Genomic DNA, 26,251 nt, shown 5'->3' on the forward strand with positions numbered 1-26,251 from the left:
ATGCGCTCATTGAGAGCCTCCCTGCTGTTGCCGGCCCTCCTCCTCCTCCTGCACCAAGACCAGCGAACCCGGGGAGTCCACCTGCAGCAGGTCCGCGACGGAGCTCGGCCGCACGGCCTGCTGCGGGACCGCGGAGGAAGCGGGCACCACCTGCCCACCTACATGGTGCACCTCTACCGCAACTTCAAGACCAACGCGTCGGACCCGAGCGAGCAAAACGCAGAGAGGCGAGCGGACACGGTGCGCAGTTTGAGGGCCAAAGGTACTTGTAACTTTTCGACGTTACTTTCAGACATGACATTCCTGCAAGGAGAGGGTGCTAAGTTCGGGGAGGGGGGGGGGGGGGGGTGCCAGACGAGCAGAGGGGCCGCAATCCACATCCCACTCGGGGTGAGGATCAGCCGGTCTAATTCTCAAAGCAAACCTCTCTCGCTCCAACTCTTCTCTCTCTTTTTCCCTTAAATACGCGTTGTTGATTGAGCATCTCGCCAGACGCGCCCCCTCCTGCTCAAATCTCTACTACACAAGTTCCCTTAGTTCTTCTTTTTTTTTTTTTTTCCCTTTCTGCCTTTTCACACTTGTCCTGATTAGATTAGAGGCGCAGGGGGATTTGTTACCTCGGCCCCGGCTCCCATTTCGCTTTTAGGTGTCAAGGGTTTGTACCTATTTGTTTGGCCGAGGAGGAAATGCACGAGGCCGCCTCGCCTCGCCGAGATGGAAATGTGCCGCTTCGGGCCAGTTTCGGAGTTGTTTGCTTTGAGTGGATTAAGTTGATCATGTGATGCACAATGGTCAAATCTTGGAAGATGCTCTTTAATCTTTTACATTCATTTCAACCACACCTGAATACTAATAGCACCACCCCCCCCCACCCTCCAATTACCAAATTTGCATCCCTGGTGGCCCCAACCTCACACCCTAACTTATTCGTTCGTATGCAGCTAAATTGTAGCGATCATAAACGGCGGTTTAAAAGCCACGAAAGTGTGCATGACGTCATCATCACGACATTAATAGATAGCATTGAGCCATTTCCAATTTCTTCAGTTGTATTATTCATTAGATTATCCATGTTTGGTTAGTTAGTCCATCCATCCGTTTTCTGTACCGCTTGTCCTCACAAGGGTCGCGGGGGTTGCTGGAGCCTATCCCAGCTGGCTTCGGGCAGTAGGCGGGGTAGTATTATATTTATTTCGGAAATATTGAACTTCAAACACGTTTGTAAATGAGAATTAGTTCGCAAACATTTTTACCTGGTTCAGTGAAAGTTAAAAAAAAAAAAAAACATGCAATAGGCCTATTTGCAGAGGGGAGTCAATATTTAATCAAATTACTATTTATTTTGAACTCAAAACATCTGTAGAAAAGCAATATACATTGAAGTCTTTGTTCCTGACTGCGATTAACAAGTGTATATTCACTTTTTATTAGTATGGATATTCACATAATTAGATTGTAACTTGGAAATGGAGCTCACATTGGATATGGGTCGTTTTCATCTCATTCAATTAATAGCAGTAAAAGACAAACAGCTTCTCAGCAACCGTACAAGTTGAACTTATGAAAAAAGTGCAAAGTGACCCAAATTATTCATAACGCTCGTCTTTGAAAATTCTAAATAACGGTAAACATCATGCAATTGTTCCGACACGCTCACAAATTCATGTCGGCTTACCTCAGAAAAAACATTCATTTTGCAGTCTACCATTGTGTGAATGTAAAATGGCTTCCACATCCTGACACTTCAGATCCCTCTGGTGTATTGCAGCAACATCACAAGTCGAACAATAAAGAGAAATGAGTGACGTTTCGTTTTGGACATATCGGTAAAGACAGATTTTAGACCTTTGTTTCACTTTAGCTTACCTTTTTAAATAACAACTGTCAATCATTTAATTATTTATCTTCAGTAAGTATCTTCAATTGCTTTTCAAAGTAAAAAATGTTTGGCACCAAGATGTGGCCAAAGCAATATTTGAATCCTAGATACGGCTGTCTGAACACAAAGCAGCTTCCTTCCTTTGGACCGACACCTTCCTTGACTTTCTGTTTTTGTGTCTGCTTGTCCGCCAGGGCTGTCGAACCGTCACGGGTACTGGGCGGCGACATTCGACCTCCACGGCCTGCTGCGCGACAAGCAGATCCAGGCGGCCGAGTTGAGGATCCGGCTCGCCCCGAGCGCCCCCAACGCGTCGGTGGCCGTGTACCACCAGCACGGCCCCGAGTGCCACCCGGCCTCGGACATCTGCCGCCAAGAGCCGCAGCCGGTGGGGATCCTGGGCCCGCCCTCCCTCATCTAGGGTCTTCAACATGACGGGCCCGCTCCTCGCCTGGCTACGAGACAAATCCCCGCTCAGGGTCCGGCGCAAACGGGCGAGGACGAAGGTCGAGGCGGCGATCCCCGAGCTGGGCCCGGCGGGCGAGCAAGCCCTGCTGGTCATCTTCTCGCACACCGGCTCGGATCGCAACCCCAAAGCCAAGGCCAGCTTGCTACACACGGCCGAGCGATCCAAGTTCTTGAGCCCGGCCGAGGTGACGAGGCCCACGCGCAAGAGGCGCAGGGGCAAGCGGGGTCACAGCGAACTGACGAGCGGCGCCCCCCGGGCGTCCGGATGGGTGGCTGACGGGTCCATGTGCCGCAGGGTGGACCTGCACGTGGATTTCCATCACATCGGCTGGGGGTCTTGGATCATTTTCCCCAAAAGGTACAACGCTTATCGCTGCGAGGGATCCTGCCCGGGACCCTTGGGCGCCCACCTCAAGCCGAACAATCACGCTTACATGCAGGTAAGCGGCACGTTCTTCCTTCAGTTCAGCCATGCCAATTCTACAATGTTCTCCATAATGACAGCGGAAAAGCAAATCCGACTGTAAAATCAAACTTCATACGCGATTCATTCGAAACACGTGATCTGAGGAAATATGCTTATTGGATTGAATTGAATCATAGCTCCATCTAGTGGACAAATGGCTCAAGGGCATCATTCTGAGTGACTCCCAACACTGAACAGCATTTACTGTTTCCACAACAAAGAACATATCGGCGTTAAAACAGCAAACTGCGGCCAATGATTCATTCGAAAAGAGCCAATATCGGCCAAACAATGAATCTGCCAGGCCCTTGTTAGCATAACTAAGCTGTATCTCTTCCAATACATTTCCCCGCCACTGATGCCCGCCTGCCTGGTGCCCTCTCTCGCTCTCTCTCTTTGCCCCGCAGAGTTTACTCAAACATTACCACCCCGACCGAGTGGCCTCGCCGTGCTGCGCTCCCACCAAGATGAGCCCGCTGAGCATGCTCTACTACGAGAACGGCGAGATGCTCCTGCGGCATCACGAGGACATGATGGTGGACGAGTGCGGCTGCCAGTGAGCGCAGACACACAAAACAAAACAAAACAAACAAAAAAAAAAAGACACTTACAAGCGGAAATGGGGGCTCTTTTTCTTTCACCGTGCACTGTATGATTTGTGAATTAATGTATATTTATTGTGAATACTGTATTAAAAAATGGCCATATTTATGTATATTTTTGCAAAGATGCTGTCCCCATGGGTAACCTTCATTTTGCTGTGACTGACAATGACTACTGCGTAGCTGAACTGAAAACAAGAACAAAAATGTGTTTGTTGTCTGCTTATTGAAAGGCTAAAAATCGTCATTCGAGACATTCGCCCTCATTCTTCTATTGTTCTGCTTTGGTAAAACGACGAGGAAATGATGCCGATGAGAACAATTGAGCTCTTGCCATCCTGAATTGAGTGCGTGCGACGTCACAACACAAAGGAGTGAATAAGGTCGACTTTTCTAGTGAGTGTTCAGGCTATGCACAATGAGGCTCAAAACAAAAGTATTGTTGAGGAAATTCTAGCAAATGCTGTACGGTTGAGAGAATACAGAACTAGTGGCCAGGGTGCCTTTTGAATACATTTCACTGACTAACCAGAAATGCACCATGGCGTCACACCTAAAGCAAGTAGGCTCAAGTAACTTTGAGAAGTGGACCAACCCTGACAGGTAGGATGAATTGAACTCAAGTAGTAAATACAATCAAATTAATTGTCTTTAAAAAACAAAACAAATAATTACACTGATCCAGTTTTACAAATGTAAACGACTTTGTGGTAACCCACCTATACTATATTTTGACATTAAAGAGATGACGACAGAGGGAAGGAGACTAAATTGTATTAATTTTTTGGTGAAAGGGTCTTGCTCGAATTGCCTTGTATAAAAACATAACAAATGTTATATTTTCGCATATGAAGTAGATGCGCACCGGCTGCCATTATTCTGCGCGGTTGTGACGCTCGCAAGCTAAAAACGGAGTCGGGCCCACGTTGACGTTGGTGAGTTATTGTATAAATAGTTTTTACTTATTTATTTATTTTTTTACTGGTTACAAGTTACAACGTCTCGGTAGTCAAACACAACACACAAACACACGCCCAAACATATTTCTGCAATTCACTTGCGCAGTTTTGTCGCTCACGAGAAGCCTTTTTTCTACATGCCGGCTTTTGTTGTTTTTCTAGTAGTCTAGCTTCTAAATGACATTATCAGGCTAGTATAGTTTACTACGTTGTCGATTCAGTTTTTCTCGCAATCCGGCGACCGTTCGGTTGATTTGGACTTTCGGCTGAGCTAAAAATACCGCAAGCCAAATTTGTCAAACGCGCCAGCTAACTTCCGGAACAGGGTAGCCAGGGGTAAGTTTATCTCTCCGCAGTCATTTTTAACTACAAATACACGTGGAATATTTACAATATGCTACTGTTACGTACCTCAACGTGGTGTTAAATGAGCGCCATCTAATGCAACCGCCAAGAGCTCATTTCCACGGTAATGTGCAGTATTTCATTTGCCACTATCATGTGTCATTGTAGTTGAATTCAGTCAAGTACGGTCTTACCTTGATTAAAAGCCACCTTGCATTTTGTTTTTCTTAAACTCGTTTACGTTAAACGACGATACATGTTTAGTGGGCACACATTGCGTCGTGATATGTTTTTTATTACAAATTATTCAGCAGTGGCACACATGCTCCAGTTTTAACTCAAACAGTGTTGGCTCCCCCTTTCGGCCATTAGGAAAATACACTTCCGTTTTGGGGCACTCGCTTCCGGGAAGGGACTCAAACAAACACACACAAGAAAAAATAAAAGCTTTTACGACACTCAGATGAATTTGTGTTGGGTATTAGGCATGTTAAAAAATAGAAGAAAAATCCAACATTTGCATAAATGTGATTATAATCTTCAGAAAATACGTTCCAAATCACACAATTTAATTTGGGACACGTAATGGTAAATACATTTCGGCGTTAAAAGTGTGAAAAATATTGCTTTGAAACATTATTTTCTTATAAACAACTATTACTTTTTGGATGACAACAATTGGCAATAATTTAAATACTTCTATATCAGTGACAAAAATAAATTTGCTAATTTATGTATGTTATTGATAATATTTTCTGAAAATATTTCTGTGAACGTGGCCTGCCATAGGCGCATCACAAAATGGCAGAGGCGGTGGTTAACGTGGCCCGGAGGATCAACGCAACCGTGGAGGAAGGAAGAGATCACCTGGGTAAGTGATTTTTTTTAATTTGTATTTTTTTTTGCTTTGTGTTGTTAAAGTTGACTTGAGATACGAATGACTTGAGTTATGAGCATGGTCACAGAACAAATGAAACTCCTAACTGAAGGTAGTGCTGTACTTAACTCCATTTTTTTGGCAACTCTTTCACTTCATCCCCGCAGACTTATCCAACTGCAAGCTCATCTCATTCCCAGACGGCGTTTTCAAGGTTCTCAGTAGCGTGTCGGAGAACATCCGGGTCATCACCTTGGCGGATAATGAGATGAAGGCCATTAGTAGCAAATTCTTTTCCACCTTCACTCAACTCAGAGGTGCGCAATTCACAGTCAAAAGTGACTGAGAAGCATCTCCCTTGAGTGACAAAAAAAAATGTATATCTTTTTTTAGAGCTGGACCTGCACGGAAACGTTCTTAGCAAACTGCCCGACTCGTTGGAAGAAATGAGGCACCTGACCAGCATCAACTTGGCCAACAACAACTTCTCGACGTTCCCCGAGAAGCTCACGCAAATGGCCACGTTGGAGCGGATCGACCTGGAGGGGAACAACATCACTGGTAATGACAAGGAATTGCACCTTGTGGATTTTGTGCCTTTGAGTCTGCTAGCTGAATGCTAACACATCATGGGAATTGCCATAGGCAGGCTAACAAATAGCATGAGTGGCGATTCTTTGGTAGTTTTCTTGAACTTTTCTCGCTTTGAACCCTGCACAGAAATCCCGCTGGACAAGTTGTCGGCCATGCCGGCACTCGCGTGGCTCAACGTGCTGTCCAACCCTCTGGATGCAAACACGCAATCTGCTCTCACGTCGCCGCGCAAGTTTGACATTTTGGCGCAAAAGGACTTGTGATGGACGGTGTAATGTTCTCATGTTTGCACTTCGTGCCGCGTGCCTTTAAAGAAAAAAAAGAAAACACTTCCTTTCATACTTTAGTCTGCTTGGAAACGAGGATCCTTTGGACTTGAAGATTGCATATGGTGGCAGATGAGAAACTTCGTCCTCCATTCAACACTTTTGGATTTTTTTCATACAGACTTAATGAAGAAGAAAAAACCCTTGGTTGGCATATTTTTAATGACTAATTTATTACTTTTGGGTTTATAAAGATATGTTTTCCCTCCAATTGACTAATGTCATGTTATTTGTCACTTTATGAACTTAAAACTGGTTTGGACTCTCATGGAAATGACGACACAAGGTTTGTCTGTTTATAATAAATGAAAATGAAATGCATCCGTCCCTTCTGCAGGTTATTTCAATTGACATTGTTTTTAGAATTTTTTGTTTCACAGTTTTATATCTTAAACACAAATCACATATTCTCTATGATTTGTATTAATTTTTTTTTTTTTACATCATAAATTCTTTAGTAACGACCCAATATAAAACAATATGAAAAAAATATCACATATTGAACTCTGCAATGTGGACATTTGCAAACAGCCCAAAATAAGGAAACCAAACTTGAAATAAAGAAATAAAGAAAAGTGTAAATCCGTTATCAAACGGCTGCAGCGAAACTCCCCAGACGCGAAGAAGTCAGCTAATCCGGCCTCTTAATTGGTTTACAGCTCACGCATTTCAAGTAAGCGCCATCTGTTTTTGCCTGAAAGAGCCTCAAGGGCCCCGCGGCACCCAAATAACATCCCAATATCCAAATGAGTTGCCCTTGACGTTGCCCCTGCTGGTCACAAGGTTGCATTGCCGAAGTCAGGCGTGCTCGTTTCTCTGCATTTTCTTCAGCACGTTTCGCCATCACGCGTTAGCCTGTCGTCAGGTGACGTCGGCTTACGCTGGCGGGCTGGCGTCTCCGCTTGATTAGTGGAAGAAGCACAAATCGCCAGAGAGGTCAGCGCCATGAGCTTCAGCACCGAGGAGAGGGGCCGACCCAACTCGCACGACTACAGGATCTTTTTTAGTAAGATTTGACATCGACTGCCAGATTGGATTTTTTCCCCGCTTGAAAAAATAACCTCTACTTTGCACAGAGAACGCAGAGGGTCGATATATATCTCCCTTCCACGACATACCCGTCTATGCAGATGAAGCCCAGGTGAGTGTCCCTCGTTTACCCTGTTCAGGTTCAACTTTTGAGACATTTTGGCGTTTAACGCCAATAAAACAAAAATAGGTGTGTCAGGCGATTAAAATGTTTCATCGTCATTAATCGCATGACTTGTGGTTAACTCACGATTAATCACTATTTTTAGATTTGTTCTAAATAGATTTTTTTTTCATTCTCTTGTTAACATGGCTGCAACTTTTAGTCATTGATACAGTCATTTCATAAAATTGAGTTAAAATTCAAAAGATGTACTGTAATGTAAAAAACGAGTGTAATATTGATTCGTGTTGCGGTCATTTTTCTGCCACTAGATGGCATAATTGCATTTGTAAGACGTTAGTGACAGCTCAGTGCATTTTTCTTTTCATATGAAAAGCGATCTCATCTTTAACATGAAGTAACTCGTGAAATTCTGCACATTTTTCAAATTGTAAAGTACAACTTGACCCCAATCTCCACAAATGTATGCATTTTTATGACATTTATGACATGGATGTGTCTGCTGCGTTGCGACTGGAATTTGCCCAAGTAAGGGACGGTCATTAATTGCACGTAAAAAAAAAAATGCCGTTAAAGGAATTTTAAGTTCATATAAATAAATAAATATGATAATTAATAAATAAATAAATAAGAGCAATGATGATGACATGTTGACTCGGGGAAGATTCATACCGAGCTGCCAAAAAGAAAAAAAAGGAACTTTAACTCAAAATGAACGCACTAATTTTGACACCCCTAACACTTTTATTTTTTCTTAAAAGCTCCATTTTCATATACAGAATCAGCAAAAGCAGCAGATCCTGATTTTCGATGAGTGCAAAGTTTGCCAACTTGGCAAGCTGGACGTTCGTTCTGTCCTTGGAGTCACAATTTGGCGGCATAAAGTCGATCTAAATCATAGGTATCAAACTCCGGTCCTGGAGGGCCGGAGTCCTGCAGGTTTTGGATGTTTCCCTTCTCCAACACAGCTCAGCTCATCAGCAAGCTCTGCATAAGCCTGATAACGATCCTGCTGATTGGAATCAGCTTGTGTTGGAAGAGGGAAACCTCCAAAACCGGCAGGACTGCGACCCTCCAGGACCCGAGTTTGACACCTATGGTCTAAATTGACGCCCGCTTAGACCACGTCTAAATACTGGCGCAAGGACAAAATTGTTTTTTCATTTGTGATACTTTTCCTGGCAGAACATTTTTCACGCCGTTGTGGAGGTTCCGAGGTGGACCAACGCAAAGATGGAGGTAGCGGACATGATCATTGTTCATCTTCTATCACGTTAACGCCATCATTGACAACATTTTGTTTTTGTTTTTTTCCAGATCGCTACCAAAGATGCGCTCAATCCTCTTAAGCAGGACGTGAAGAACGGGAAGCTTCGCTACGTGGCAAACGTCTTCCCGCATAAAGGTTACATCTGGAACTACGGCGCCATCCCACAGGTACGTTCGCTAAATAGTTCAGTAGTTCAGGAAAGTATTGAGTGTCCTGTCTTTGGACAGACATGGGAGGACCCTCACCACCAGGACGGCGACACGGGCTGCTGCGGGGACAACGACCCCATCGACATATGCGACATTGGGGACAAGGTACAAGAGCCACATTTTTTTTGTAGGCAAAATCAGTCCTTTTTTCCCCCCATTGTGCTTTCTATAATTGAATTATAATTTAATAATTAGTTAATACAATCAATACTATTTGATTTAGTTTTACAATATTTGATGGATTAATTTTGCAAGTTTTTTTAATTTGTCGATTCAAATGTTTAACTTTTTCTTATTTTTAACATAATAATCCCCCTTTTTGTGTATTTATCCAAATTATTGGTTTCATATTATTGATTTTGAACATTTACACACTGTACACATATAAAAACATTTAGTTTAACAGTTGAGTAAATTATATTAAACAAGCAAAAAATTTAAAAATAAAATAAAATATTTTTTCCCTAAAATTGCTTAATTATTATTATGTAAGGTGTTGATTTATGGTCAGTAATCAAATAGAAAACAATTTTACATCTACATTTGAAGTTCTGTATTACTTTATGAAAAATGGTTAATCAAAAATGTATTACAAATTGTACAATAGAAAAACGAGCTTATTAAAATAAACTTGTTTTTCTAAGACTGACCGGCAAATCTCAGTTATTGAATGTAGTTTTTTGAACAAAAATGTAATGACTTGGAATTGTGGGTCGAGGCTAAAGTAATTGGCAGCAAATCTTCGCTCACGTCAACGATAATAGTTGTCAAAGGGTGCGTCCCTCGCTCAGGTGTGCGCCGCAGGTGAAGTGATCCGAGTGAAGGTCCTGGGCACGCTGGCGCTCATCGACGAGGGCGAAACCGACTGGAAGGTCGTCGTCATCAACACGGACGACCCCGAGGCCCGGCGCTTTAACGGTAAGGTCCGAGCCGTCGGGTCAAGCGTTTGAGCGACCGACATTTCGCTCTCCCCGCAGACATGGACGACGTGGCACGACTCAAGCCGGGCTACTTGGAGGCCACGGTGGACTGGTTCAAGCGGTACAAAGTCCCCGACGGGAAGGCCGAAAACCAGTTTGCCTTCAACGGCAACTTCAAGGGTCGAGTAAAGCAAATTCCGCGTCACGAAAACAAATCAGCATTGAGTGGCTGTAGATCAATATGAGAATGGACCCGTTGGTGGCGTGTTGCAGGACTTTGCCATCGAGACGGTGAAGAGCACCCACCGGTTCTGGAAAGCGCTCATGGCTCAAAAGACGGAGGCTGGCGAGTTGAACTGGTGAGTTTGCGCGCGGCGTCCGTTTTTCACCAAATTGGTCTGAAAAGGACGAATTTACGACGAATGTTTTTTTATCAGCGTGAACACGAGCGTCTCCGAGAGTCCGTTTTGTTGCTCCGCTGAAGATGCCGCCGCCGTGGTTGAGTCGGTAAGTCAGATCAGAATCACAATCTTGAAAAAAAAAAAACCTTCAGTGAAAATGTCCAAATTGTGCACAAAATGTTAAGATTTTGAATATTTATACTGGGGGTGTCAGGTGATAATTTTTTTTTTTTTAATTCCATTTATTTATTTTTGCTACATTTCCTCATACGTGCTCTCCTTTTCTACGAACCGTTTGCAGGCTTGCGCTTTTGGATCTGCAGAGCCCATTCCCACTTCGGGTATGAATCACGTACAATGTCCATTTTCTCTTGTTACTTTCTGACAAAATAATGTTCTCCATTTTTATTTTTATTTTCTTTCAGTTGACAAATGGTTCTACTGCGAAAAGTAAAGAAACCATGGAGGGCAAATCAATTTCCTTTTGCGGACGGACATTCCTGCACGCACTTCGTGCTCGTCACAAAAATAAAATGGCACGAAATCACGTGTCATTTTTGATCAATAAATGGAGTGTTGTACTATTACTAATAAATTAATGTGTGAATAAAAAGTCAATTCAATCTGTTCTTAGTGGGAAGTACAAACACTTTGTTTACTGTTTTTCAAATATCTATATTAGCCTTCTGATAATTGTACAGTAGTTAGCATGAATGCATGTTAATGAAGGACGGACTGTGTTTATGCAAATGAGCTCAACTTCAAACGCTTGCATTAAAAAAAAAATATTCTGCGCGTTGGCTTGCTTGGGTTGAAATGCAAGGTTGAGCAAAAAGCGTGTTGCAAATGTTGCACTCATGATTGCATCAGGTGAGACGCGTCGTTGCCTTTTCGGTTGCATCTCAAACTTCGTTCACTGAGCACAATATAGGAAACATTCTTTTGCCGTATTTTTATTTTTTTTTACATTTTATTGTCAATAAAATTCGCTTTCATCCACTGTCAAAAGGAATTGAATTTTTACAGCTATTTAATTTTCATCCTTTTAATCTCATGATTCCTTTTTTTTTTTTGCATGATTATTGGTATTTTACTTAATTATATTAATGAAGGGAAATACATTTTTTAATCTTCACAAGTAAAAAATATACGGTAGTCCCGTAAATTTCATCTTAAATTTTTTCCCACCCATTAAAAAGAAAAATAATTCAAGGGACATTCAATTTGATTTATAAATTATTTCTCATTATACTATTCTAAAAACAAAGCCATGACATTTAATCCACGAATGCTTCTAGTATAACAATATACATCCTTTTTTTTTTTTATACATTCCGCATGGCCCTTAAAACCACACTTTGCATTCAAATTTCCGTCAAAGTACATTCACGAATGACATGCGACACCGAAAAAGCAAAAAGCAGCCGACCGCTAAGCGCTAAGCATGCCTTGTTGTCGTCAAAGGAGTACACAATGCGGACTTCAAGTCATCACCCTCACGCTACATTCTACTCAATGCTGCCAACAACAATCAAATGTCTTTGTTGTAAAATTCAAGATAAAAACGGACCAAAAAAATGCATGAAATAAATATGCTAACATTTAGCTTAGCGTCAAAAGAAACTAGTTTTGCACAAAGTAAGAAGTAGAAGAAGAAAGCAGGGACAAATGCCGCCCACTTGCTAATTTATGCAGGAATTGGGTCCTTATGCTAAGCTAACAGTTAGCTTTGATAATTTCCACGCAAATATGTTTATATTTGCGTAACCCAATAATAATGCTGCTAACCATTAGCTTAGCATAGAAAGAAGCATGACTCATTAATGCCACAGAACAGATTTTGTTGGATATTCATTTTATAATAATCACTATAAAATTTGGGTCCTTACTTATACTAAGCTAACAGCTAGCTTAGCAATCTTTTCCATCCAGATTTATTGTTAACACTTAGCTTAGACAAAGCGTAGTTTTTTTTGTGTTCATCTGATTAATGCCACAATTACAGGTTTTGTTGCGCATCTACTTTGTTCTCATTACCTACAGGTTTGGGTTCTTATGCTAAGCTAACACTTAGCTGAGTTAATATTTTGTGTCCCAAATAAAATAAAAATAAAAAAGAGGTGATTAGGAATATCCAAGAAAAATAGAATGCTTGTCACCTCCTCACGGGACCGGCGCAAATCTCTCCTGAGCCGGATCCGGCCATCTTTGCCGTCCTTGAATGGGGTCGTAGGCTGCAACCCGGCTCTCCGTTTGGGCTACTACCAGATGTAGCCTCCATCATCTGCCTCCTCCTCCTCTTCTCCTTCTTCTTCCTCTTCTTCAGCTGTCTCCTCCTCTTCTTCGTCCCCCCAACCCACCCCGCTCCCGAAATGGCCCGAGGATCCCAACACTTCATCTGGGAAGCACAAGGAAACGCACAGAACAAATATTTATTTATCCAGATGTTTATTCATTTGTTCATTTATTGTCATGGTTTCACCAAAAACGCTCATTTGTGACCAAAACACGAGGAACAAGAGCTTCTTGAGAAAATAAACTTTGGTCGTGATATTTTTCATTTGTGTGACACCTCAAACTTTTTTTTTGTCTTTACCACAATCGGGGTTGCCATGGATTCTGGTGCCGGCCACCTCGGCGCCGCCCTGTGGGTCCACGCACCAACACTCGCCGCCACTTTGCTCGCACTGCAACTTTCTGTAATAGCCGCTCGCGTCACAGCTGGGAACGTACGTGCCTGCAACTGCACACACGTACGCAAAAGTCGACATACAGTAAAACATAAAAGCTCAAAATTACTGTAAGAATAAAGTTGCTGTTGTTTTTTAGAAAAAAAGTTTTTAAAAAATTGCAAATAAACTAAAGGTAAAAAGATAAGAAATTAGTATACATTTTAAATAGATAAAGATTAAATTACAGAAATTACAAATATAAGTAAAGGTAAAAGTTGATGCATAAATTGATATGAAACTAAAAAAATAATAATTAAAGATTTAAAAATGGATAAAAACAATATTGAAGATACATAAAAAGTAAAGTAAAATAAACAAACAAAATTGCACAAATTAGCGATTAATGTCAAATATATAAAATAGTTAACATTAACGCAAAGATTAGGATAAAAATAAAGATACACATTTTTCTAAATAATTTTAGAATGTATTCTTAAAAACAAAATATTAAAAAAAAGTGATTCTAAGAAATATGGTAAAATAATATAAAATGCAAATTACAAAGATTAAGGTTGATGCAAAAACTATCATTAATATAATAAAATATAATTTTTCATTAAATAAACAATTTAAAGGTACAATTTTATAAAAGCGTTTAGGTAAAAAGGCAAGAAATGAAAAAGAAAAATCACAAACATTTTCAAGAACGATTAAAAATGATGCATGAAATAAAATAAAAAAGACAAGTATTAAAATAAACAAAACAATAAAGTAAAAATAATTTTAGTTTAGAGAAATATGATACACAAAGTCAGTTTCCCAAAAATATAATTCAATTTAAAAAAATACACAAATAGTAAAATAATAAATGAGACAGTAACAATGGTAAAAATGAGAAATAAGAAACTAAAAGTCAAATTTGTTTACCGGGCTTGTTTTTGGCCACATGTTGCACTTGGATCTTCTCCAGCTCATCGAGGCACGGCGGCTCTAGCACAATAAAAAAGCAAACTATTTGTAACTGCGAGCAGCTGATGCGTTTGGTGAAGCAGCATGTGACTCACTTTCCCTCCAGAAGCAGAGGCACCACTCGGCCACGGACACCTTGCCGTCCTTGGCGCCGTCGCAGGAGTTGAAGAAGCGCGTGACGCACGGCTCGTACTTGTCCAGGTCGACGGCGGCCAGCTCGCCGGGCCGCAGCTGCAGGTCGCCGTCGCCGTCCAGTTTCAGGAACATCCACAGCATCGAGTCGCTGCAGCTGGCCAGCGAGCTCCTCTGCAGCGCTGGAAACGGAAAGAAACACATTCGCTACCATTGACGGCTGGAGACGTCAACGGTCCATTTTTCCTGGGCTGCCTGAACAAAAGCAAACCTGAGGTGGAAGCGGCCGCCAGCTTGGCCGACTTCTTGTGTTTGGCGTTTCCGTGCAGGAGCTGGAACCAATCTCGGAGACGTTCGCCCAAGTCGGCCAACTCCTCGCCCGTGCAGCTCTCTGAAAAGGGAAAAACGGCTCAGAAAAATAAAATACAAAATAAAGACAAGTATTTGCAAATTTGGAAAAATGCTTTTTAGCCCCTTAGTCACAAAGTTAGCGTCAGTGAGCTAAGAAGTGCACCGGAAGTGGTGTAAAAAAGTCGCAATAAAGTGCCATTTTGCGAGAAAAAACTCGGAAATGTGCAAGTTTATAAAGTGGCAGATTTGCGAGAAAAAAACAAACTTTTTTTTTTTCCTCTCGCAAATTTGCCAATACAAACTCACAAATTTGTCATTTTAGTTTTTCTCTGAATATTAAGCCGTACCCCTGAAAAAAAAATATGTAGCCCTAATACGCCACCATAGAAATAGGCTTTATACAGTATTTATTTTTTTACTGTCAAGAACGGGCTTCCACGTGAACCAGAGTTGGGCGGAAAGTACAAAAAAGTCAAGTCTATTTAACTGGATTTTAAGTAAGCCAAAAAATTTGTGATTTCAATCAATCTCATTTGACTGTACCTAATGTTTTGTCCGCTGGCTTCCTTTTTTTCACACTGGCGATGATCTAATCGAGTTTACTTTTCAACTGCTGATCCTAATGAAAGCTGTGGCTTTTTCCTCCCTTCTGATTGATTCATCGGCATTTCCACAAAGTGCTCCATCGATCGATTGTCGTGATGGATGATGTAGACACTCTAAATAATGAATTTGCCATTACGCCGCCGACTCAAAGAGCACCGAGTCCCACGGGTGGCGTTGAAGCTCTTAAGACGGCCGACTATTGATCACTTTTCTTGTACCTCAGCCAAAAAAGAAAGAAAGAAAAATTCTTGCCGGCTTTGGCTTCGGCCTTGGTGGAGGTAACGGCGCAGGGGCAAAATCCAGCACACAAGACGCTCACGACTTTGCCGGTGAGGCAGACCTGCTGCTGGAGCTTACACTGAAAAACACATTTGAAATATTCATCAGGCCACAAAAAAAAAAAGAAGAAGAAGAAACTGCTCCATTTGTTTGCACATTTTGTGACATGAGCCTTATTCCGCGAAGTGTCCTACAGTCTACTACCTGCGAGGCATAATTGTGTCCATCAGAACCGCACACGGGCGCTGAGGCAGTGGGGGGACAAGAGGCACAGGTGGGCTCGCGGACCACCGGCTGCACTGACTGCTGGACTCTGGGGGGGATACAAATATGTTAGTTTTTTTGTTGACTTCTGTATGACTGGAATGCAGACTCATTTTTTCATACTTGCTCACTGTAAAAAAAAAAAAATAATAATAATTTTTAATTCTTGTGTATAAAAAAAAAAAACTGGGAAAAAAATCATCAAAAACAGAAACTGGTGATCTTTTAAAAAATATATAATTTATTCCCATTTTTCGAAATATTTCCCCCTTTTTTTTCGGAATATTGTTTTTTATGACAGAAAAAATAGGCAGTAAAACAGAAGAAAAATATTCAGAAAAACTTAAAAAAAAAAATAATTACACACAAAAGAAACCAAAACTCCCCAAAAACATTAGTATTTTTTTTTTTTTGGGTGCGTGTACCTTTGCTGGAGCTTCCTGCGACTGACGCACACGGCCTTCTGGGATTCGTGTGCCACGCACGACTTATGGCGGCTGCACTTGACGTTCCGACACGGGTCCTTGGTGCTGTCCGTGTCTACAAACAAAACGTTACAACGTTTATATGTTGCAAAAGCAGACATTTTTCCACATGATTCGCTTATTGCAGGTTCAGTGCATAGTAAACTCCTCCGGTTAACGTAAACATCATTAGCTAATTTAATATTCAAAAATTATACTTTTTTTTTTTTAATCCATGTTGATTATCAAAAACTTGGAAGAGGAAGTTACACCCAAAAAAGCAAACTAATCTTGCCAATAAAAAGTTGAACGAAATTAAGACTTACTCCCATTCAAGGTCACGCTTCCCTCCACATTTCGAAGGTAGTCATCCTGGTAAGGAAAAAAAATTATATTGATAAAATTTTTTGGAGGAGCACGCGTGACCCGGGCGATGCAAAACCAGAACTAACCTCCACTTCCTGTCATGGTGATGCCACGCGGTGGTAAGAGACGCAGAAATTGAGGAGGTATAATTATACAAATAGGAAAAACATCATGTGGGGAAAAAAAAGAAACTAACACATAAAGGGATTATACAACAACAAAGTCATTTGACAAGTATGGATTTAACAGAGAGAAATGCGACAAACATTTTGTGATTTTATCAAGACATTCCTAAAGGTGTTTAAAAAAAAAAATTTATAGACTAAAATGGAATCAAACTTGTTCATGTTTTGCTAGATTGGATGGAAAGAACATCAAAAATCCATCTATTGTCTTTCAACTTAATAAATGATCAAATATGGAGTGCGATGCGTGTGCTAGCATGCTAATATTCAACAGCCTCACAGAGCAAACTTCATTTTTTTTTTTACGGTTTGAAACCAACCAGAGATGATGAAATTCACATGAATAGCATCCTGGAGGCTACTAAAAGCAATGCAGGCAACAAAATTATTTTTGTCACAAATGGCTTCCTTGCAGTGAGCAGACGCTCGAGACAAGCGTCCAGCATGCATTATTATTATTACAATGCTATTATAATATTATTATATGCATTATTATTGCTGCTAAATTTTGACGCGGACATGTCTGCTGTGTTGTGACTGGAATTCCCCCAGTACAGGCCAAGTAAGGGGCGGTCATTAATTGCGTGTTAAAAAAAAAATGGTAGCGTTAAAGGAACTTTAAATGAACTGTTGACGCACTAATTTCGACACCCCTACATTTGATGAAAGTGACACGCACAAACTTGAAACCTATTTGCCTCCACTGTGCTGCGGCACTAAAAACAAAAGACACAAAAATTAATCAAACGTGCGCACCAGCAGACACGCGCGCATGCTCGTTCGTTCGTTCCCAGCGGGCAGGAAAGGCAACACTCACGTCTCGGAAGCGGTTCCAGGGCTCCGTTCTGCGGCTGCCGCCGCGCCAGCGCTCGTCCTCCGTCAGATCGCCCGCTCTCTGCGCCGCCGCCTCGACTTCTGCGGCGTCCAGCTGCAGTGAGACACAGCCCAGCAGCAGGCACAGCAAGAAGGCGGCCGCGAGGGAGCTGCCAGCCGCCGCCGTCGCCGCCGCCGCCGCCGCCATGGTGGTGGTGGGCACACGCGCTGCTGCTGATCCAGGAGATGCTGCAAGTGCTGCTGTGGAGGATCCTCGTGCAAGAATGCAAGAGAGGAAGAGGAGGAGGAGGAAGAGGAGACACCAAAGCGGGAGGAGGGACTACATCCAGCATTCATTTCTGCTCACTTATAGCCTACGAGGGCAAGGAGGAGGAGCTTAGCGTCCTAAGCAACTGACTTTTCAAGCTGGGATGGGCGGGGGTTTTATTTGACCTCAAGCATGGTGGCGGTAGCGGGGACGCGTACGGCTGCCAATGCAACTGCAGACAAAATCAATCGGATATATTCGAAAGCTTTTTGCGCCATCTGAGGAGTTGGCACTTCACAGCGCAGACGGACAATAACCCGAAGCATACTGCAAACGTGGTTTTGAAGGCAAAGACGTGGTTACGCAAAGGCCGAGTCACTCACCTGACCTGAATGTCATTGAGCATGCATTTCACATGGCCAAGACAAAAAAGTGAAGATGTCCCGACAATAACAAGCGGGAAGTGAAGCCAGTTGCAGTCGAGGCATGGCAGAGCGTCACCGCGGATGAAATCCAGTTGACGAGTTGCACGCGTGACTGAAAAGGATTTGAAAAGCAAGTATTAAAAAGTGAAAGTCTAATTAATGGTTCCCTCAGCGTGTTCATCTTTGTGAAAGACGATCAACACAAAGCTCGGCAGCGAGCCAACCCTGGTTAAGGTCACAAGTGTCAGAGGGGGGCCGGGGAGTGGGACGGCGTCCCCTCCACGCCACTGAGCCGGCTCGACTTAACTCCGCCACTGGCGTCAAAACAGTCGATGCGGCGCGGACACGTGCGGAGCTGAGTGGACAAGTCAAGGGCAAAAGCAGGAGAAGCAAGAGATCCCCGCCCCAACCCCAAAATGTTGACACGTGTTCATCAAGAGATGGAGTCATCTGTCGTCAACATGAGCCACAATGACCTCCGACCCTTGTGCACAAACATGTCGGCACATTTTTTTACACCACCTAAATACTGTATTGGCATCGTTAGCCACTTTAACGTGCACAATTTGAACATTAACATTGCGCCTCATTGTGAGGAAATTCAAAAACTGTACTTGCATAGGGAGAGAATTCAAACTGAGGTTTGTTTTCTACTTGATTGGACAAATACTTTTCCATACTGTCAAAAGCACAAGTAATTATTTTTTGGATGGCTAGTTTCTGACACCTAGTGGTGATCATTGCACACTACAAAAATAAAATGAAACGTGATCCTTGGTTCGCATGTCAGGAAAGCAATCGTGAGCCAATCATTTATTTTTATTTGGATTATTTGATCTATCAAACTCACTAAAGATACTATAGAAGAAATAAATTAGGAGAAAGTCTGTCTGCAGATGACTAAAAACACAAGATAACATTTTGCCCCCCTCCCTTTTTTTAAAAACCATATAAGGCACAATGTCGACCTGCAAGTAATTTAGGGTTCAGTGTTTTGCCCAAAGGTACATTAACAGCAAACAGCCGGAGCCGGGTTTCGAACCGCTCTACCTACTGAGCCACAGCCGACCGCAAACGGGGTTTTTATTTTGCCACATCCAACATGGCGCCGGGGTAGATTTATGTTGACGCGCACAATCCGACCTCCGTGTACGTCTGCGCCGTGATTGATCTGACAGGTAACTCCAGTCAAACTCATGAATAGACATTAAAAGCGAAGAAACAAAATGCGAATAAAAAGAATCCAAAAACAGGTGCATAGCAAGACGAGACGACGCCGACTGGCGAAAACTTTACTCACAAATCGAACGCGCTGGCACGTCAGGCAGACAAGACAGCGAGATTTATGTCGCTTAATTGCCACTTGACGGCTGCTTCGTTTCACCTTAATTAAGGTCAGCGCTTCAGGTGCGTCACAATTTGTTGATATTCTTTGGATTTAGGGTTAAAAAGTCGATTTTGGAAACCTCAATCTGCTCGTTGAATTATTCATGTTAATGTTGTCGTTTTCAAGCCTAAACATGGGATACATTTTAAATTGTTTGTTGTTCCAGTAAAAGGAATTTGACACTTTTTATTTGACTTGTGCGGTTATTTTGTGGAGGAAGTGATATTACAAGTAATGTTTCACTTTATTCCACCCCACTGACAATTACGGATGGTAACCATGGTGCGAATGATTTCTTTTGAGGTGTACCGGTAACATTATTGCCTAACGCACCACAAATGGATCAACTGCAATTACTTGGCGTCACGTAGAGACGTAATTATGTTTTCACATGTGCCGGTTCAGGAGAAAAACAAACATGAAAATGAGGAGAAATATTTTCAAATGAATTCCTTTTTGCTGAGGAGAAATAAAAATGAGCCAAGCAATCAAGTTGAGCCGTTTTAATTAATTAATTAATTAATTTAATTAATCAAATTAGCAGCAAACTTAATAATGATATCATAATCTGTTGTCCATTCAGACATGGCGATCTTTCACTTGATCCTCATCGGCGTCTCCTTAGCCGCAGATGAATACTACTCTTCCATTGGTGAGTTTTCTCAAATATCACTATTATTATTATTATTATTATTATTATTATCATCAAGTATTTGCACCAAACTGTACTGACAACGTTTGTATAAAGTGCCAGTGCGCATGTTTGTGTTATTTAGGCAAGTATGCTAACATATGCTTATGAATTGGCCTGATATGAAAGTGGTTTGTTACTTATGTACCAGGGGTTGATGAATGTGTACATGCTAGATGTATGCTGTGCTGTTTGATGCTTTATGAGCCTCTCTCCCTTTTAAGTCTTGCGGCATCCATTTGCAATTCTGTTTTTGCTCTCGGCAACAGAGTTCGACCCTTCTTCGTGTTTATTTAAAAAAAATGAAATGACTCTTTTTCTTCTTTCCCGACTTGATAATGAAAAAAAATGTAAAGAACAAAGGCCCTGAAAATGTTCTCTGAAACAAAATAATAGAATTTTTGAAAAGTGCAATAAGCGTGACTGCGTGTGCGTGTGCCGCCAGGTCATATGACGAACCTGCTGTACACGGAGCAGGACCTGTTGACCTCGCTGGAGGATTACATCCAAGCGGAGGAGAACAAACTGGAGACGATCAAAAGGTTCAAGGCCGCCGTGAGGTCCAGACAGGTTCCACTGAGCAGATACTTACGTGCATGTGTGCTGTGCGTCCTCAGGTGGGCTGCGAAGCTGTCCAACCTGTCGGCGTTTGCCATCCGGGACCCCGAAGGCTTCCTGGGCCACCCCGTCAACGCCTTCAAACTTCTGAAGAGGATGAACCGGGAGTGGAGCGACCTGGAGTTGCTGGTGCGAAGCAACGTGTCCGGCGGTGAAAACACACAAATCATGTCCTGAAATCTTAGCCGCCGCTACAAGAGTCAGACGGAGTTTGGACATCATGTCTCTTTGAGTTCCAGGTTTCGTGTCCGACCTGACCGCCAGGAGGGCGCAACTCCCCAACGAGGGCGACCAGACGGGCGCGGCCGAAGCCCTCCTGAGGCTGCAGGACACGTACGAGCTGGACACCGACACCCTCGCCAAAGGGCAGCTGCCGGGTGAGAAGGCCCGACGATGTTGGATGGCGCCACCTGGGGGGCTGACAGGCGTATCGTCTCGTTGTGGTGGAGACAGCCTTGAACTACATCAGCAATTCCAAACTGTCAGCCGCACCGTGAAGGGTTAAAAAGAATAAGGACGAGGGTTAAACATAAAACGTAGTTTCAGTTTTCGTTTTTTATTTCGTTAACGAAACGGAATTTTCGTTTTTTTCGTTCGTTTCGGTTAACTAAAAATACCCACGGTCCCCGCCCCCCTCGCAGGAACCTCCCTGCTCCCGAGCATCCTGACGGTGGACGACTGCTACGACCTGGGCATGGTGGCGTTGAAGGAGAACGACTTCTACCACACGGAGCTGTGGATGTCTCAGGCCCTCAGGCAGATGCAGGAGGGCGAGATGCCGGCAAACGTGGACGCCGTCACCCTCCTGGACTACCAGAGCTACTCCCTCTACAAGCGAGGAGATCTGGAACGCGCCTTGGTGTCCACCCAGCAGCTGCTGGAGATTGGTGAGGAAGCTTGGAGCAAAGCCAGCCAGGCAATGAATGGTGGTGAAGCGCAACATCAACTTTTTTTTTTACATTTTTTATTCCTTCCTTGTTCCATTTGACACACCGTAACATCTAAACAAACAAACAAATGATTAAACATAAATGGCAGTTCTTAAAGTTGTCAACACAACTTTCAGTCATAGATATGAAAAAGTTATCCAAAACAGAAAGCTAGTAGCATTAAACAACCGCCGATGAGAAGCTACCATTAGCTTAACTTCAATAGAGAATAACATACACACAAAAACAACCTTCTTTTACAAGTTATTCACGTCATGAAAAAATCACAATAAAACAAATAAAACAACACAAATACCTTGTGCCCATTCCAGCAAGGTGCTTAGACGGCAACAACGTAAATCGGCGTTTCAGTCAGCAACACGTTAAATCACGGACCTTTTTAATTTTTCTTCTGTAAGGTGTAAAGTTACTTCTAGTGGATAGCACTTCCTGGATTGCCACAATAAGTGCGCCAAAATAAAAGCATTGAAATAACGACTCAAAAAAATAAAGCATGGGCGGAACAGGATGTTTACATTAGAAACCAAAAGTTTGTCAAATTTATAAACAGATTCAACACGTCGAACCACTAACTTTCTTTTTCTTTTTTTCTGTTAGCGTCATTCTACCTCTAGTGGATAGCACTTCCTGGATTGCCACAATAAGTGCGCCAAAATAAAAGCATTGAAATAACGACTCAAAAAAATAAAGCATGGGCGGAACAGGATGTTTACATTAGAAACCAAAAGTTTGTCAAATTTATAAACAGATTCAACACGTCGAACCACTAACTTTCTTTTTCTTTTTTTCTGTTAGCGTCATTCTACCTCTAGTGGATAGCACTTCCTAGATTGCCGAAAGCGCGCCAAAATAAAAGCACATAACGTAAAAATTACTAAAAATTAAAGCATGAAGGGAACAGGATATTGACATTAGAAATCCAAAAAGCCTGTCAAATGAACAGAGTCATTTATGAGTTAGCTACAAAGCTAACGCCGAACGAACGCACACTTGCTTCGGCTTCAAGTGCATGTTGGACGCTGTTGTTGTTTTTTAAGATCCGGAAAACGAGCGAGCCAACAAGAATCTCAAGTACTTTGTGCACCACTTGGAGAAACAAAAGACGGGCGAGGAGATGCCGGAGCTGAAGGGTCGTGCTACGTACGACGCCGTGTACGAGCGGCTGTGTCGCGGCGACAGCATCGAGATGGTGAGCAAACGCCGCCAAAATCACCACGCCGGAAGCCTGCTGGACTCTTTGCTTTCATCTTTCCGACAGACGCCGCTCAGAGAGGGCCGCCTCTTTTGCCGTTACTATGACAACCACCGCCATCCCAACCTCCTGATTGCTCCCGCCAAAGAAGAAGACTTGTGGGACGTCCCCCGCATCGTCCGCTATCACGACGTGCTGTCGGACGAGGACATGGCGATAATCAAAGAGTTGGCCAAACCCAAAGTGAGCCCGCTTATGCTTTTATTTTGAAAACACATATCTTTCCGCTCCTTGCGAAACGTTCAATGACCTGACGTGTCTCTCCGTCTCTTGTTGACAATCGTGTGGCGGCCGTGCCAGCTCATGCGCTCCAAAGTCAGAAATGCAAAGCTGGAGCAAGCGTATGCATTTCGTACCAGGGTCTCCCAAAAGTAAGGGCGCCGGAATTGTATTTTTTTTTTTGTCATTAAAAATGAACATGTATGCTTATAATAATAATAATAATAATAATAATAATAATAAAAATAAAAAAAAGACATTAGGCGTAGTAAAAATGTGATGTGATGCTATTTTACCAATCTGATGATGTCAAGTCAAGGTTTTGCTGAGTGATGAAACCAAGCTAAATCATTTCAAAACTCTTGGGAGGGTGCGCACAATTTGTTTGTTGACAGATTTGTTTATTTTGACCTCCCCCTTCTAACACGCAGATTAAAAATCCCATTAATGTTGGGACTTTTTTTTTTTTTTTTTTAAATGACAAAAAGCTGACATTTGAACAGGGGTGTGTAGACTTTTTATAAGCACACACACTTCCTCTTCAGTGCCTGGCTGGGCGACAGTGTGCATGTGAGGGTGACCAGGCTTGCCAAGAAAATGGGGGACATCACAGGCCTGGAGACGTCCACCGCCGAGGACTGGCAGGTGACAAACTCCTCCCGGCCGTCTTCTCACCTGTGAGAATTCAACTTTGTGTTTGCTTGCGCAGGTGGTCAACTACGGCGTCGGGGGACAGTACGAACCTCATATCGACTTTCAAGCGGTAAAAACAAGCTCAATTGATCATAACAATATAAAGTGTGGCTTCTTATTTGTGCGTTTTCATATCAGATTGATGACGGTGAGAATATTTTGAAATGTAGCCTTTTTTTTCTTTGATGTCAATTAAGAATTAGAACTTTGCAGCTCTCGGTCTATAAAGAAACCCAAAACGTCTCCTTAAAGCCAACTTTAAACTGTACATTCATAATAAATGGTCAAATCATGTCAAATGACGCGACACGTTCCCAAATTCGTACCTCAGAAATGATTCCATCCGTTGCGCCGTCTGCCGCTTGTGAAAGCAAAATGGCCGCCACATCCTGGCACTTCAAATCACAGCTCCCTCTGGAGAAAAATCCCACACGTATATCCAAACATGGAATTGGCAACTTCAGAAAAAATGCATCAGGTGGGACATTTCAAGCCATTTGGCGTTAAAAGCATGAAAAACATAATACAATGATTTTTTTTTTTGCTTCGAAACTATTACCAGTTGAATGAAAACAACTGCCAATTACTGAAATACTACTTGATAAATTATACGAAAGTGACCCAAATAAACTTTATATGTGATTCGAACCCTGTGGGTTTGGATATTTGCTCCAAGGACCCTTTATTTTACATTTGAATCTGAATAAAAAGAACACCAATGCATTTGTGTGAGATTTATTAACCTTGTCATGTTTTCGCAGGATGACGTTCTCGAACCTTACCCTGATTTGGGCACAGGAAACCGATTTGCCACCTGGCTGGTTTATGTCAGTAAAGCACACACAAGCTAGAAAATCTTGCATATTTTCAAAGGAGCAAAAAAAAAGAAAAAAAGAAGCTCTTTATGGGTTCCTTTTTTTTTTCTTCTGCCGCAGATAAGCAACGTGACGGCAGGGGGCGCCACCGTCTTCCCCCGAGTTGGCGCTGTTGCTTGGCCCATCAAGGTTTGTTGTCGTTTCTCCAATCAGACACAACAGCCACTTTATTAGGTACACGGTCAAATGGCCTCTTTGAACATTTGGATCAGCTTGTGAGATGTCAAAATATTCAAAGTTGTCATTTTAGTAAGCTAACAGTCTCATTTTGACGCAACGCGTAGTTTGTACCTAATGAAGCGTCCGGTGTTGTTTGTGCAAGCGTAAAAGCTTTTTTTTTTCTGTTTTCATGGCACAATCGTGTTACGTGCAGGGCTCGGCCGTGTTCTGGTACAACCTTCTGCTCAGTGGAAAAGGAGATTACCTGACCCAGCACGCCGCCTGTCCCGTCCTGGTGGGGAGCAAGTGGGGTGAGTTAATTAATTAAAACAAATGAAATAACTCCAATTGGAAAAATCATTGAAGGAAAGAATTTGATAGCAGAAATGGCCTTTTTCAATTAATATCATACGTCAGCTTTTGGGGGCAAGTGGACGCTCTAAAAATGTGACTTTGTGGTGTGTCGCTCCCCCTAGTGGCCAACAAGTGGCTGCACGAGCGAGGTCAGGAGTTCAGGAGGCGCTGCGGCCCGCAAGAATCCAGCTGAGCGCTTGGTGGGCTGTTACCATGGCAACCAGCATCTTTTGGAGAAAGACAAAGCTGAATCATTTATTATTGGAATATTTTCAGATACATTTACGGTTGGCTGCTTGAAAAATTAAAATGTGCTTTTGTCACGTTTGTGTGAGTTTCGTGTTTGTTTTGGAGGTTGGCTTGTTGCGCGTGCACATGAGCAGACATCCTGTAATATTTCTTGTATTCTATTAGCGCTTTTGTCCCTCGCATTAATGCATTCAAGTATTTGATCTTGTTAGCTGATTTATTGAAAGTACTTTTTTTTTTTTTCAAGCTGGCATCGAGCAGGAACCTCACAATTCAGTAAAAATTATTATTATTATTTTTTTTAATTAGTGAAATGTGTGGCTGTTTTTACAAACTATGGACGAGTAAAAGGTTTTTGAAAATGGCTCGTTCTCTTTGACGGTTCAATGTTGTAACAACCAGTTTTTTTGGGGCAGATCCTGATACAGTAACTTCAGTAAATGCTCATTTTAGAGCTTGAAGGCATCAGCAATATTCAGCCTTTGAACTGTTTTGTATATGTTTATTAATGGGTAAAAATTTTTATGAATACACAAAATTG

At 42.3% G+C, this 26,251-nt stretch overlaps 5 protein-coding genes across 15 annotated transcripts; 4 read left to right on the forward strand and 1 right to left on the reverse strand.

Annotated features, from left to right (window-relative positions):
• ndr2 (nodal-related 2) lies at positions 1 to 3,703 on the forward strand. Its single transcript, XM_086065163.1, is given in 4 exon segments — positions 1 to 262; positions 2,074 to 2,296; positions 2,298 to 2,787; positions 3,221 to 3,703. Coding segments are annotated over 4 exon segments (1,128 nt in total). The 3' UTR covers positions 3,374 to 3,703.
• Positions 3,704 to 3,874: 171 nt separating this feature from the next.
• lrrc20 (leucine rich repeat containing 20) lies at positions 3,875 to 6,837 on the forward strand. Of its 4 annotated transcripts, XM_086064841.1 has the most exons (6): positions 3,875 to 4,018; positions 4,270 to 4,350; positions 5,509 to 5,590; positions 5,764 to 5,913; positions 5,990 to 6,157; positions 6,317 to 6,837. In XM_086064841.1, exons 3-6 carry the CDS (start codon positions 5,521 to 5,523, stop codon positions 6,451 to 6,453), a joined length of 525 nt encoding a protein of 174 aa, XP_085920967.1. In that variant the 5' UTR covers positions 3,875 to 4,018; positions 4,270 to 4,350; positions 5,509 to 5,520; the 3' UTR covers positions 6,454 to 6,837. The 4 variants fall into 4 exon arrangements, with proteins under 4 accessions (XP_085920967.1, XP_085920968.1, XP_085920969.1 ...); XM_086064842.1 differs by lacking the exon at positions 4,270 to 4,350 and having other exon boundaries at positions 3,919 to 4,018; XM_086064843.1 differs by lacking the exons at positions 3,875 to 4,018; positions 4,270 to 4,350 and adding an exon at positions 4,467 to 4,710.
• LOC147156284 (testican-2) lies at positions 3,931 to 24,547 on the reverse strand. Of its 7 annotated transcripts, none has more exons than XR_015091770.1 (15): positions 24,400 to 24,547; positions 22,205 to 24,055; positions 21,581 to 21,960; positions 20,934 to 21,438; positions 17,575 to 18,375; positions 16,533 to 16,578; positions 16,168 to 16,282; positions 15,683 to 15,791; positions 15,452 to 15,557; positions 14,514 to 14,633; positions 14,206 to 14,424; positions 14,069 to 14,131; positions 13,066 to 13,212; positions 12,629 to 12,867; positions 3,931 to 5,848 (listed from the first exon to the last, which is right to left on the reverse strand). XR_015091770.1 is itself a non-coding variant. In XM_086064836.1 (15 exons), exons 6-15 carry the CDS (start codon positions 17,776 to 17,778, stop codon positions 12,731 to 12,733), a joined length of 1,266 nt encoding a protein of 421 aa, XP_085920962.1. In that variant the 5' UTR covers positions 17,779 to 18,070; positions 18,222 to 18,375; positions 20,934 to 21,438; positions 21,581 to 21,960; positions 22,205 to 24,055; positions 24,400 to 24,547; the 3' UTR covers positions 10,938 to 12,730. The 7 variants fall into 7 exon arrangements, 6 of the variants coding, with proteins under 6 accessions (XP_085920962.1, XP_085920961.1, XP_085920959.1 ...); XM_086064836.1 differs by lacking the exon at positions 3,931 to 5,848 and having other exon boundaries at positions 10,938 to 12,867; positions 17,575 to 18,070; positions 18,222 to 18,375; XM_086064835.1 differs by lacking the exon at positions 3,931 to 5,848 and having other exon boundaries at positions 10,938 to 12,867; positions 20,934 to 21,369; positions 21,648 to 21,960.
• On the forward strand, positions 7,200 to 11,262 carry ppa1a (inorganic pyrophosphatase 1a). Of its 2 annotated transcripts, none has more exons than XR_015091772.1 (11): positions 7,200 to 7,522; positions 7,593 to 7,657; positions 8,855 to 8,908; positions 8,987 to 9,106; positions 9,167 to 9,253; positions 9,940 to 10,066; positions 10,126 to 10,248; positions 10,342 to 10,427; positions 10,506 to 10,575; positions 10,771 to 10,810; positions 10,895 to 11,262. XR_015091772.1 is itself a non-coding variant. In XM_086064840.1 (11 exons), the coding sequence occupies exons 1-11, from the start codon at positions 7,462 to 7,464 to the stop codon at positions 10,921 to 10,923; spliced, it is 867 nt and encodes a 288-aa protein (XP_085920966.1). In that variant the 5' UTR covers positions 7,200 to 7,461; the 3' UTR covers positions 10,924 to 11,262. The 2 variants fall into 2 exon arrangements, 1 of the variants encoding a protein (XP_085920966.1); XM_086064840.1 differs by having other exon boundaries at positions 10,126 to 10,253.
• On the forward strand, positions 19,230 to 25,788 carry LOC147156286 (prolyl 4-hydroxylase subunit alpha-1-like). The gene is made up of 15 exons (XM_086064845.1): positions 19,230 to 19,441; positions 20,234 to 20,302; positions 20,787 to 20,883; positions 20,959 to 21,110; positions 21,199 to 21,336; positions 21,601 to 21,846; positions 22,947 to 23,098; positions 23,168 to 23,344; positions 23,462 to 23,532; positions 23,926 to 24,025; positions 24,090 to 24,143; positions 24,835 to 24,900; positions 25,009 to 25,077; positions 25,322 to 25,418; positions 25,584 to 25,788. Exons 2-15 carry the CDS (start codon positions 20,236 to 20,238, stop codon positions 25,652 to 25,654), a joined length of 1,557 nt encoding a protein of 518 aa, XP_085920971.1. The 5' UTR covers positions 19,230 to 19,441; positions 20,234 to 20,235; the 3' UTR covers positions 25,655 to 25,788.
• The last annotated feature ends 463 nt before the right edge of the window (positions 25,789 to 26,251 follow it).

Source organism: Leptonotus elevatus, chromosome 20 (genome assembly GCF_054856555.1).
Source record: "Leptonotus elevatus isolate MCC_2025b chromosome 20, RoL_Lele_1.0, whole genome shotgun sequence".
Classification (NCBI taxonomy): Eukaryota; Metazoa; Chordata; class Actinopteri; order Syngnathiformes; family Syngnathidae; genus Leptonotus; species Leptonotus elevatus.

Coding starts and splice junctions, on each gene's coding strand:
- LOC147156284 (XM_086064835.1), bottom strand. CDS start 17,778: ATGGCGGCGGCGGCGGCGGCGACGGCGGCGGCTGGCAGCTCCCTCGCG. Junction 16,579..17,574: donor CCTGGAACCGCTTCCGAGAC/GTGAGTGTTGCC, acceptor TTTCCTTACCAG/GATGACTACCTTCGAAATGT. Junction 15,558..15,682: donor GACACAATTATGCCTCGCAG/GTAGTAGACTGT, acceptor TGTGTTTTTCAG/TGTAAGCTCCAGCAGCAGGT.
- lrrc20 (XM_086064841.1), top strand. CDS start 5,521: ATGGCAGAGGCGGTGGTTAACGTGGCCCGGAGGATCAACGCAACCGTG. Junction 5,591..5,763: donor GGAAGGAAGAGATCACCTGG/GTAAGTGATTTT, acceptor TCATCCCCGCAG/ACTTATCCAACTGCAAGCTC. Junction 6,158..6,316: donor GGAGGGGAACAACATCACTG/GTAATGACAAGG, acceptor AACCCTGCACAG/AAATCCCGCTGGACAAGTTG.
- LOC147156286 (XM_086064845.1), top strand. CDS start 20,236: ATGGCGATCTTTCACTTGATCCTCATCGGCGTCTCCTTAGCCGCAGAT. Junction 21,337..21,600: donor CGCCAAAGGGCAGCTGCCGG/GTGAGAAGGCCC, acceptor CCCCCCTCGCAG/GAACCTCCCTGCTCCCGAGC. Junction 25,419..25,583: donor CCTGGTGGGGAGCAAGTGGG/GTGAGTTAATTA, acceptor CGCTCCCCCTAG/TGGCCAACAAGTGGCTGCAC.
- ppa1a (XM_086064840.1), top strand. CDS start 7,462: ATGAGCTTCAGCACCGAGGAGAGGGGCCGACCCAACTCGCACGACTAC. Junction 9,254..9,939: donor TATGCGACATTGGGGACAAG/GTACAAGAGCCA, acceptor TCCCTCGCTCAG/GTGTGCGCCGCAGGTGAAGT. Junction 10,428..10,505: donor GAGGCTGGCGAGTTGAACTG/GTGAGTTTGCGC, acceptor TTTTTTTATCAG/CGTGAACACGAGCGTCTCCG.